This window comes from Chrysoperla carnea, chromosome 1 (assembly GCF_905475395.1).
Source record: "Chrysoperla carnea chromosome 1, inChrCarn1.1, whole genome shotgun sequence".
NCBI classification, from domain to species: Eukaryota; Metazoa; Arthropoda; class Insecta; order Neuroptera; family Chrysopidae; genus Chrysoperla; species Chrysoperla carnea.
Genome location: NC_058337.1, coordinates 1,317,595 through 1,330,432, shown reverse-complemented (window position 1 = coordinate 1,330,432; position 12,838 = coordinate 1,317,595). Strand labels below are relative to the sequence as shown.

At 31.8% G+C, this 12,838-nt stretch overlaps 1 protein-coding gene across 1 annotated transcript in view; it reads right to left on the bottom strand.

The window, feature by feature from the left end:
• Window positions 1-12,838, bottom strand: part of LOC123290454 (cubilin-like) — a 31,866-nt gene extending 19,028 nt beyond the window's left edge. The window contains exons 1-18 of the mRNA XM_044870644.1: window positions 12,754-12,838; window positions 12,514-12,643; window positions 12,105-12,254; window positions 11,848-12,030; window positions 11,269-11,372; window positions 10,259-10,773; window positions 9,748-10,089; window positions 8,994-9,181; window positions 8,561-8,920; window positions 8,010-8,452; window positions 6,492-6,888; window positions 5,647-6,018; window positions 4,533-4,900; window positions 3,510-3,852; window positions 2,365-2,524; window positions 1,600-1,971; window positions 946-1,127; window positions 370-535 (exon numbers count right to left, since the gene is read on the bottom strand). Of these exons, the coding sequence (XP_044726579.1) occupies window positions 370-535; window positions 946-1,127; window positions 1,600-1,971; window positions 2,365-2,524; window positions 3,510-3,852; window positions 4,533-4,900; window positions 5,647-6,018; window positions 6,492-6,888; window positions 8,010-8,452; window positions 8,561-8,920; window positions 8,994-9,181; window positions 9,748-10,089; window positions 10,259-10,773; window positions 11,269-11,372; window positions 11,848-12,030; window positions 12,105-12,254; window positions 12,514-12,643; window positions 12,754-12,836 (4,858 nt within the window). The 5' untranslated portion in view covers window positions 12,837-12,838. The remainder of the gene's footprint in view (window positions 1-369; window positions 536-945; window positions 1,128-1,599; window positions 1,972-2,364; window positions 2,525-3,509; window positions 3,853-4,532; window positions 4,901-5,646; window positions 6,019-6,491; window positions 6,889-8,009; window positions 8,453-8,560; window positions 8,921-8,993; window positions 9,182-9,747; window positions 10,090-10,258; window positions 10,774-11,268; window positions 11,373-11,847; window positions 12,031-12,104; window positions 12,255-12,513; window positions 12,644-12,753) is intronic.

Genomic DNA, 12,838 nt, shown 5'->3' with positions numbered 1-12,838 from the left:
CATTTTTATTGTGTATCTCGTACATTTTGTATTGAAAGGTAATCCCGGTCGAAAATTTGGGAAATCGTAGTTTTAAAAGAATATAAAAAAAGGCTCAATGTTTATAAAGGTCTAAATTCTTAGTCTTCCAAATTTTTTATCTAGAAGTAGAGAACAACTAGAGTAGGAGTATTTTTTATTAAAAAAAGTTCACTGAATTGCGACTTAATCTCTCCTCGAATGCGCGAGTTTCTTTAGGACATTATTCCAAATGAATGTAAAAGAGAGGTGTTTGAAGGCAGTTATCAGCTTGACTTTGCCAGAGATTTTAGCGAATTTTTCTTTATAAAAGCATATGTTCTAGAGTTTGGAGTTCTAAATGTTACTTACTGATTGGTACTTTTTTATAAGTTATATTAAATCCTTTTCCTTGGAATGAAGCATCACTGGTGAATTTTACATACATTAAGTTACCCGAACTAGTTAAAGTCACATTTTTCTTTGTTGCACATAATTTTGTTAACTGTGGAGCAGTATCATCTGGACCATTATATATCTGAAAATAAAATATTGTAATCTCTAATCGTTTCATTATGATTAGTAATTTTATAGGCAATATTATTACATAAATGAAGAAATCATTGTGTGAGAACTTAAATTAATATACCATATATGACAATACGCAACGAATAACTCAAACAAAAAGATAAGTTAAACACCAAAACATTAAATATGCGATTCAATGGCGAGCCCGCTCATCCAACCTGAACGTCTGATTAATGTGTATAAAAAAATTATACATATTATTAGTCAGTCATTACAGCTATGAATTGACTCTCAACAGTGTTTGTGTATTTAAAGAACTGACATAAAATACGCAATTAGTCTATCACTACAGTTGAGTTTGGATAGTATGTATATATTATTTTGAAACCACAAAAAGAAACATAAATATAAGAAATTTACCGCAAGATTATCAAAATCACAGCTGTAGATTCTTTCAATTTCCAATTCATGTATTGTTAGCTGAACACTTGAATCAGGATCGACTTTAATTACCCATTCGCAAACTGTATTTAAGGGATAATATTTTGGATAGTTTGGTGATATTATACTGCCTTGTGGATGTGTAAGTTCTCCACCACAACCTGAAATAATTTGTTTACAAGATTATGGATAGATATAATAATATGTTTATAACATTTCTAGAGTAAACACGATGTATATCTCGTGACCTAAAACACGAGCCGTCATAATGTGACATCATATAGGCAAAAATAATATGCATTATTTATTAATTTGTTGATGACTTTCATAGTAATTGTAGGTTATGTTACCATCAACTTTATTTATATACATATAATAATTACATACACGACTGTTGTTTTTACCAATATTACGTCACCAAAATGGCTGACGATGTTTTAGCTAGAATTTAAAATGGTTTAAAACTTCATCTAACTTTATGTCAAGAAAGCGTGTTTATTTTGCCGAAATATATATTTTTTGTGGCTTTTTACTAAAAAAAATTAACATTTTGAAGTACTTTTTCAAACATATAGTAGAATATCTATCTTATTACACCCTGTAAACGCTCTAAGGACAAATATGAACACAAACCTTCTATAACCCATTCTAATCGGAAACCAGTTCCTCCAACTGCTGCATCACTTTTAAAACGTATATAAACATTATTATACGAACTGGTTATCGGATCTGGTAATTCTTTGCCACATAATTTTTTCGATTCTACGATATCAATTTCCTTTTGATCTGATTCACCAGTCTCTTTGATTTCTAAATAATCAACGTTTGCACATTTTGTACTATGCGAATGTAATTCTTCTAAATCGAAGTGTGTAAAAGTAATATTAATTTTATTGCCGCTGGGTACACTGATTTTCCATACACATTCCACACGAAATGGATACTCATTTGGATAATTTGGACTTTCCAAGACACCTTTATGTCCTTTAATGACATTGTTACATACTGTAAATAAATAAGCACATTATATAGAATCCAATTTAGAGAAGGGGTGTTACGAGAACACTTATTCTAATTGTTTCCCTTTTCGAATTTCGTAATGATTTTTCATGAAAATGCTAAGGTACAACAATTACTGAGAACGTTGTTTCTTCTACAAATTTTGAAAACTCGAAATCTTTTTCTTTACATTTTGAACATTACCAAAATTTTTGATTGAAAGTCAAAACATTGACTCAGAAACGCAACTTAGGCCAGAAAGTTGGATTTACTGGTCTGTTTAATATAAAGGGCTGCGTTTTATATCAAACACACACTCCAGGGTATCCAACGTTCTGGCCGTGGATTGTATACTTTTTTCGGAGAATTCTCAACGTGCTAGGATGGCAAACAAATTACCTGTTGAATATTTTAAATTAAAGCCATGACCTTCATAGCTTGCATCCGAACGGAATTTAACAAATAATTCATTAGTTTTTGAAGTAATCACTGCTGGAACATTCAAACTATTACAGTATTTACCAATTGGATTATTTGTTAAGTGGAGTCCATTGTGGATCTAAATTGAAAAAAAAAAACATTATTTACATTATTGCCAGTAAAATTGCACTTTCACGAATTTCGAAATTTCGCAAATGAATCAATGCTATTTAACGATAGGTACAATATATACTAGGTGTGCCAGGGTTTATCCTATCGTGGCAGAGAACTATTGTGAAAGAGACTTTTCGTGGCAGAAAAGTCTGTCACACCTATTTTTATACCATGTATATCTATACGAAATATACATAGTATATTAAGTTTAGTCCCAAGTTTGTAACGCTTAAAAATAATGATTCTAGGAAAAAAATTTTGCCATAGGTGTTAATATAAAATCACCTAATTAGTCCATTTCCGGTTGTCCGTCCGTCCGTCCGTCTGTGGACACGCTAACTCAAAAACGAAAAAGATATCGAACTGAAATTTTTACAGCGTACTCAGGACGTAAAAAGTGAGGTCAAGTTCGTAAATGAGCATCATAGGTCAATTGGGTCTTGGGTCCGTAGGACCCATCTTGTAAACCGTTAGAGATAGAACAAAAGTTTAAATGTAAAAAATGTTCCTTATCAAAAATTAAACAACTTTTGTTTGAAACATTTTTTCGTAAACATCACTGTTTACCCGTGAGGGCGCAAATTAGGCGTAAATTTTATAATATGTACTATACTTGATTATCAGTTATGTATGTGTCACATGTTTGTATGTGTTATGTGATAAAGAAATCAACACTGACTATGCATGGTATTTCAACACTTTACTCAATCAATTGTTTGTTTTCACTTGTTAGTATATAAAGTCAATAAAAGTTTACCCTTATTGCGGAATTACTTTTTTTTTTTAATTTGTTCGTTTTGAGTTATACTTTCGAAATATCTCGGTGCGACAGCTTAAAACTTGACCAAAATATCTGCCACATCAGTTTATAATATAACTTCAATCCTCGGAAATATTTCTGCCAGGGGATCCAGGGCTAGAAGTATAACTTAAAAAAACTAAATTCTTACTTCAACATAGTCCAATCTACAATATGCACTTGGTTCCAAATCAATATCAAAGAATGTAATTTGTAACAATGAACCAGCACTTGTGATTATCTTCCAAAAGCAATCGGTACTCCGTCCATACGGTTTCGGATAATTTGGTGATGTTATGTGACCATTGGCTGCTGTCAATGATCCTCCACAACCAGTTGTTGTACCATCCCATGTAAGACTAAAACCTTTAGCACTACGCGAGGCGTCACTCTTAAAATGTATCCACAATTCATTCGAATGTGATGTTATTATTTTTGGAATGTTTTTCCCACAAAATTTTCCAATTAATGGTGATGTCTCATATCCACCATTTCTAGAAAAAATAAATTATATTATAATTTTCCATTCTACACTTTTTAATCAATAACATAATTTTCAAAAAAGTGTTCGTCTATCGATTACCAGTTATGGAGTAAAGTGAGCTTTTCATTAAGTTTAAAAACCTAGATCAAGTTTTATGTCTGCGTTAGATGTGCGCCTATACATACAACATTTTTATCCATAAAAGTTATTTTTCGAGTTTCAAGCATATGTTAACTTAAAAAAGCACCCTGTTAATAAGAAAAGAGGTATTTTGGGAGTGTTTTTCCAATTTTCCTGGGGGTTGCGTTGTGGGTAATGAAATTTTTCGAGCTATTCTGTTAAATTGACTTGACTTCGAGTCGTTTGGTGAAAATCCAGTCTTTCTAGCATGTATAGGACAGAAAATCGTAATTTTGGGGAGGTTTTTACGATTTTCCGGGTGGCTGCAATGAAAAAGTTGAAGATCTACGTATTTTTAACGTACGTTTCAAGCAATTTCCCGTTGAATGCCCAAAATCAAATCTTTCTGTCTTGTCTAAAAGTCCTTTAGAATTTGTATAGTTCAAATAAGCCGATTTTGTATTATATATATATATATATATATATATATATATATATATATATATATATATATATATATATCTCGGAAACGGCTTTCACGATTTTTAGGTATGTGACAAAAATACTAACCGAATTTCCAAAAAATCAAAACGACAATCTAAATGCTGTTCAATTTCAAAATCGGTTATATTTAACATAATTTGTAGACCATTGGGAACAGTGATTGTCCATGCACAATCTTTATTCCTTGGATAACCATCAGGATAGCCAGGACTTGAAAATGCTCCATATGATGCAAAATATGGTCGACCACATATTTTCGATTCATCACGCATCACATAATTCGCAATAAATCCTTCTGCCGTTTTCGATGTATCCGATTTGAATTCAATATGCAAAACATTTGTGGTGGATACAATTAACGGTGGTAATTTCTTTCCACAATAGGTTCCAAGTGGCTTACTTTTACCGGGAATAATTGTTTCATCGTACACACGCTGTAAAAAATACATAAAAATTGCGTAATTATTAAGGATGTATGAGCACGGTAGTGGGGGCACAAATTTAAAAAATATATATTTTCAATTTTGATGATAAATTATATTCTAACTTGACGATATATAAGACCAAAAGTAAGAATAAAATTTTTCAATACCTGGCGTAATTTTCAAAATATCGAAAATTGAAAATTTTGTTTAATTATTCAGCTTTCGATATTTCGAAAAGCAAGACACATATCGAAAAATTTTATTCTTATTTTTCGTCTACATTCATGAAGTTATAACAAAATTCATCATCAAAGTTGAAAATAAGATAAAAATAATTTCAACTCTAAATCTACCCTGCTCTTACATCCCTTATATGGACGGTGACACTTAGTTTTTTTCTTTTCTAATTCATTGCTAATATGTTTACTTTCTATTAAAAAGTTTTTTTTTTAATTTGTTTTCATTCATTCCAAATGAAAATTATCAAAAACTTCCAAAATATGTCGTTTTTTGAGATTCCTCCATAAGAGCCAATGTATTTTATATCGATTTTTAATGACTTTTTTCTTAAAAATTTGCACGGATACCTAAGCTGAAATTTTAACCACATATTCTTTGAGTAAAAGACTACCTACAAACAAATTTTGAGCCTTTAAATCAAACATTGTTGTCATGCTCATACATCCTTAAGGCCATAAAATTGATTCAAATTGCAAAAAATAAATAAGCCCCTAAAATCATCTAACAAAACTTACAACATAATCTGCCGAGCAATTATAGCTTTGCTCCAAATCAAAATTGACCCATGTTAATTGTACAATAAATCCAGGTGGTGCCATTATTAACCATTTACAAACGGTATTTGTTGGATATCCCGCTAAATTATTCGGTGATTTCACAACACCAATATTCTCTTTTAAAATACCGCCACAGCCTAAATTAATCGTTGTATAATTTAATCGAAAATTAATGGGTCCTATACTTCCTCGACTTCCAAATGGTGCACCCTGATTTCTATACTCAATAAATAAATGATTATGTGTTGATGTTATTGAATATGGAACATCGGAAATACTTCCACAATAATCACCGATTTTTAAGGCTTTGTTGCTATCACCATCATATACCTGCAAAGGCCAAAAAAAACTCTAAATATTAGAAATATTTTTTTATAATTTATTAGTACCCTGAGAGATTTCCGAAAGTGGAATAACCTAGGTGGAAATATTTTCTGCCAATAGTCTAATTTAGTCTTGCAGTGTTCTGAAAAACAATTCTAGAAAAATGAGACCCATATTTGAAGCTGATAAACATACTGATATAAATTCTAAGAACAATCGGAAAACTTCAACTTTTCCAATGCAATGTCCCCGAAAATGGTTAAAAAAAACCCCGGAAAAAAACTAAGATTTTCTGTTTTTTACATGCCTGAAAGATGTGATTTTCACGGATCGATCCGAAATAATAAAAAATGTCCCAATACGTGGCGCTTCTTTAAAAATAGCTCTCTTTTAAGATAATTTTATTTTCTAAGAATGTTTAACTAACCCACTTTAAATTCTCAATATTTTGTATAAAAAAAATAATAAAAATCACATACACTCATTCCAAATTTCGAACAAGTAGGTGAAGAACTTTCTATTCGATTTGTTGGCGGTCCAACAATTCTACCTGTTGGTACAATTCGTGGAAATATTCTTGGTGGAAATATTCTTGGGGGAAGTTGAACACGTTGTCCTGATGTATTATAACCAATATTAAATTGTACAAAACTTAATTTAATGGCTGACGATATCGGAACAGAAATCAAATATTCACATGTTTTCATTTTCCATGCATCATTTGGATAGTTTGGTGATATAATTACACCATTTAGATCGTTAAATATTCCACCACAAACTGTATCATAACGAATTCGATAGCCAAAATTACGTGCGTCATCCATACTTATGAAATCCGAATGAAATCTTACTACCACTTCATTGCTTGTACTCGTCCTATATCAGAAAAAATTTGCGGTTCTGGAGTTATTTACGAAGAAAGAATATTATTATATATAAAGGCTTGGTCATTCAATGGGAATTATGAATGATGTATCACAAAGTTTCAAAAATTTTGACTGTTTAGAACGCGAGATAATTAATGCTAAAGTTTGTCATTTTAACGTAAATTGATCAAAATTGGGAACTTATATAGGCGTTAAGATCAAAATTTCTGAAACTTTGAGATTTAATATTAGGCCTTACTCTTAGTCTGTGAAAAAAGTGGTTTAATTCTGTCGAAAAGTAATACCTCAAATTTTAAGTTGTAGGACAACTGTGGTAACAGCAACAACCTTCGACTATGAATACACGTTGTATTCATATCTTTCTTAATTACTTTTTCGCTATGGTTAGTCAACCATACTCTAGAACTTTCTTAAAAACAAATGTAATTTTGAAATACTATAGAATTGTCTAGAATTCTAGACAATTCTAAAAAGAAAAAAAACTTATCGTTTTATATTACTCAAACAGAGATAGAAAACATATACAAGTAAAATATATGCAATAGATTACACGTGAATGTTCTAGAGTTTGCTAGACTCTACGGTAATAATTGACTGTAACTATATAAACGACGCACAGCGTGCGATACAGTCAGATAACAATTCAGACTCTTCAAGTTAACTACAATACAATATATAAGTTCATTTTAATCAAGTTAACAATCAAAATTAGTGCAAGCTCTTGTGAATCAATGATTGTAGTGAAATATTTTAAACGTCAATAAAACAAATAGTTTTTAATTTGTGATATAAATTGTTCACTACAAAGGATCCTATCCTATATTAATTAGTCTTAAATAAGAAGACTTTGCCTTAAGATGTCAGTAAAAAGAGTTCTTGCCCAAGTTGTAAACAGTTCTTAAATCGAAGCATTCGACGTCTTTAAGACGCCTTGAAGTGTTCATTCCGAACACAATTAGTGACGTCCAAATCGTAAATAAGATCTCTTTAAGCACTCACTAAGACGTCATATTGTTTACTGGGTAACTTCATGGTGATAAAAATAAAGATTGCTGACAAAACTCTAAATAAGACTTTTTTAGACCTTGAATATTATGATTCTTTGCTTACCATGTTGGCGGTATATTTTTACCACAGTATTTCGTGATAAAATTTTTCTGCTCGGGGTATTTATTAGGACCTTCACGTATTTCAATATAATCATATGCGCATGTACTGGATTCTTTTAAATTCATTTCCAAGTATGTCAACTTAATTCGAGATCCATTCGCAACTCGTATTAAATATTCACATTCGATATTCATTGTTAGAGAAGTCTCTTGAAACGGTGGATTCCTTAACTCGCCCGTGGGTTTTGTATATAGTCCGCCACATCCGGGTATTCCTGGTTCCACAGAATATGTAATTTGAAAACCATTATAGCTGCCCTCTTTATCAGAATGAAAATGAAGATATGCTACACGACCAGATGTCATTATTACTTCCGGAGGTGTATTGTAAGTTTTGCAGTATTTCGCAAGGAGGGGATCATTTTTGGTCCAACCATCATATATCTGGAAAATAAGCACAGAATGATTATATACAGAGTGAATCGTTTGAAGCTAATAGCTTGTTTTGTAGTTAATCAATCCCGACAAAAATTTATACACATATAAACTCACCTCCAGATAATCCGAATTGCAATCAGGATTATCACCCAAATCCATAATGAAGAAATTAAACTTAATTCGTTTATCTCTTTGTGCTGCAACAATATAATCACAATCCCGATTCGGTGGATATTTTCCAGGACTACCAGGTGATTTAAGTGTTCCATGTGAATTACTAAGGTAAAATCCGTGACATGAACTAGTTTTGGATGACCATGTTAATGAGAAACCTGCCTTATTAGTCCGTGAATCAGATCGAAACCATAAATATACCTTATTACCGGTTGTTTGAATATGTCCATTAGTACCGGGTAGTTTTGAACCACAATATCGACCAAGATTATGTGCAGCTGAATTTTGACCATCGTGGATCTTTCAAAAACAATATGACATTATTTCAATGTAGCTGTTAAACAAAAAAGCTTGCTTTTTGTATTTATATTACCTGAAGCCAATCATATAAACAAGTCGAACCAGATCCTTTTTCTAGATCGAATTTGGTAAATGTTATATTTAAAACTTTTTCAGCAGTTGTAGCAATTGTCCAAGCACAACTCATATTACTGTCGTAGCTAGTACGATTTTCTGGATAGTCAATTCTACCACTTTCTTTGGTTATGTATCCACCGCATTCTACGGAAAAATCACATTTATTTTAAAAGTAAGCAGGATTGATTGTTACATTCCATGTCGATTTATTCCCTTAAAGAACCCCGCAAGATTAGTTATTAAAATGGTTTTCTGTGAAACTTTTTGTAGCCCACTCTAAAAAAAGGAATTTTGGACCAAATCTGGGTCGGAAATCTTAAGAAATTAAAGGCGCTGGCACTAATCTTTCTCGTAAAACATGCTATCGTTGATTCATAATTTATTACAATCCCAAATACTATTCTTGGAAGTAGGAACTACCTCGATATACAAGACAATACAAACCACAGATTACCACGCAAATTGCATGAATTGGGCTTGAAATTGCTTCTGCAAGCACCGTATTCTCCAGATCTGGCCCACAGTAACGAAAAAGTCTTACTCTTATTTTATTTAACTTTTTCATAATATCTCTGATTAATTCTGAAAAAGTCTTCTAGGAGAACTCAGAATATTTCTTTCGGAGGTAGTTTTTTTTCACATTTTTCTGAATTTCAAACTAAGTATTCTGAGTTCTAGAATATATTTATTTCCAGTACGGATGGATTTACCTTCTTTCTGGTATTCACAACGTTGTCCATAATATAACGTATCACAATCGCATGCCCATCCAAATATTGTATTCCGACAAGATCCACCATTTTTACATGGTGAATTATACAGGGTACATGAATCAAGGATGTCACAATTACGTCCCGTATAAAAATTGATGCAAGTACATTCATAATCATTATTTTTCACTTTACAATTTCCATTTCGACCACATGGGCTCGTTGCACACGGACCCGTTGTCATATTAATTGCATTTGCTTTTAAAACACAACCATTTTCACCGATTCCATTACCCACATAATTAAAGGGGCAAGAACATTGTACGGCAGTCGGGCTTATTTCTAAAATAAATAAAAAATCCAGTTTCAATTTATATAAGAATGAATTTTTGTTGACTTTTTTCCAATTGAGACAATAATAAATACCACGATACTCGAAATAAAATTTTATATTAAGCTAGTACGATTGCCAAGGTAAGTTTACTCCCCCTTTAACAAAAAAATTACTTACGAGGCAATGCCACACACGTTGCCAATTTTGAGCAACCCCCATTATTCACTCCACATATACCAACATTATTTTGGGTACATGTTCTACCATCGCCTTGATATCCCGGAGGACAAGGTCCACAATAACTGGATCCGAGTGTATTTATACATTGCACCTGTGGCAACATACTACATCCTCCATTATTTTGTAAACATTCATCAACATCCGTACAATAATATCCTGTTCCAGTGTATCCTGCAGGACATGAACCGCAATAATATTTACCAGGAACATTAACACATTTAACAAGCGGTGATACTGAACAATGTGGATGATCACCAGCGCATTCATCAATATCAACCGTACAAGCTGGATGTACACCATCGGTTTTCCATCCTGGATTACATATACAGGTGTAACCAGTTTTCTGGGATACGCAAACACCATTGCCACATAGTTCTTGGGATGATGCTGAATCACAGTCATTTGTTTTACGGGTACAATGTAAACCATACCATCCTGGTGGGCAAATACATCTATACATGGCAAAAAATTATGTTAATAATTTTGCCAATCATTTATAGAATCAAACTTTAAAATGTGGAGAAAAAGTCCGGAACATTCACTATCTAAGATGAAAAACTTGTTTATCAATGGAAATTTGAGGTAGGTTAGGCTAGGCTAGAGTGGCTGTCCTGGGGTGGCCCATCCCCGACCACTACCCCATGGTGTTTTCATTATTAATTTTAGCGGCATTAGTAAAACTTTCAGCTGTTTAACTATTGCGGTGATATCACAGTACTAGTAATAGGAACCCGGTGGTTGCCCTTCGGAACCCTAGAAAGTTTCCTAAAGAAAAAAGGTGTCTAAAACAGGAGGCGAGATCTATATTTCTTTTGAATCATCCCAATACATCCCAAAGGATTCTCTAAATTTAAATTTTCGTTAATTTTACACTACGCTAGAAAGTTCTAATATAATTTCCTTTAATTTCTCCACAATTTCAAATATATTTTTGGCATATTACATACTCATAAGATCCTGCCTTATTAATGCAAGTTCCACCATTCTGGCATCCTAAATCAGTTCCAATAAATTTCGTACACTCATTTACGTCTACATCACATTGTGGACCCTAAAAAATTATTTCCATTATATTTCGAAGTCACTTCTTAAAAACACTTAAAATAAGTCTACAAGTTCGTGACGTCGCTAAATAACTCCACAAGCCGACAAAAAAAGTTTTTTGTTTCCAAAGTCAAAATCGCAGTTTTGACGGACATTTAACATATCAAAAATTTTGGTCATTATAAGCGATAGTTATTAAAACCGGTATTTATATGTTTATATTGAAGTTAAAGTATGTTCATTCGTACACATGTTTCATTAGGTATCCTTTTTTTTATCGAAATCCAAAATTATTATGTACCCTTTTTGGATCAAAATCTAAAATCAACCTGACTTTGTCTTATATAAACTTTTAAAAATCGATAAAATTATGGGAAATATTGAAGAAATTTATCATTCGAAAGAAGTCTTATTCCGTCCATCTCTCGAGGATCCTCTAGCTTAGCCACAGAACAGTAGAAATTACGAAAGAGAAATAATACCTCCCAATTATCTGGACACCAACATAGAAAATTATTAAATAAATCTTGACATCGTCCTCCATTTCGACATGGATTGCTAACACATTCATCTTTTTCTATATTCGATTTTAATGTAGCAAAGTCCACTTCGAGCTTGGCAATTCGACGTCGTAATGCAATAATTCGACGATTCATTAGTGTTGGCTATAAATATTAATTTAAAAATAAAATCAGAATTCGGTCCAAAATTAACAAATATCGATGGAAACAACACTTACAGAAAATAACGGTGAAGTTGGAGAGATATTCGAATTTATCGATGATCCATTATTATTTTCTACTATAGCGGATAATCGTTTGATCTCGGCATCAATACGATCCAAGTATGATGACTTCAATCGATTTATCGTTAATGATGCATTGTATGCCTAAATATAATTTTTTATTAATCTATTCAACAAGTACAATAAGGTGTTAAATATAATTCGTAAAGCCATTTCATTTTCTCAACAATTTATTGTTAATTAAGATTTACGAATAATATTTGCATAAAAGCATATCTCTTCTTAGTTTAGTGACTTATGTGTTTCATGTAAAAACTACTAAAGATACTGAGATGTAACATTTTTTAAATTCTTTTGCAAAAATTCAAATCTAATCTAATAACTTTTTGCGAAATATTCTTACCATATGAGTAACTTGTAATAAATTTTCTCCATTGATATTAATATAACCAGATCCAGATGATTTAAATGTAATATTTCGATCCCATGCACCAATTATATCTAAATTTCCATCAGTCGTTACAAATTTTGGGCTATAAATAACATCAATATATAGACTTAAGGTAATTCATGGATTTATATAAAGTATCTCATAATTTATGATTAATTTGCTCAAAGGCTTAAAAAAAATTTCAGAACTTACCGTCTTACATCCAATGAATTAAATGTCCATGAAAATTCAACAATATTTAAAACAATTAAAACACAAAATTTTATTGAAAACATAT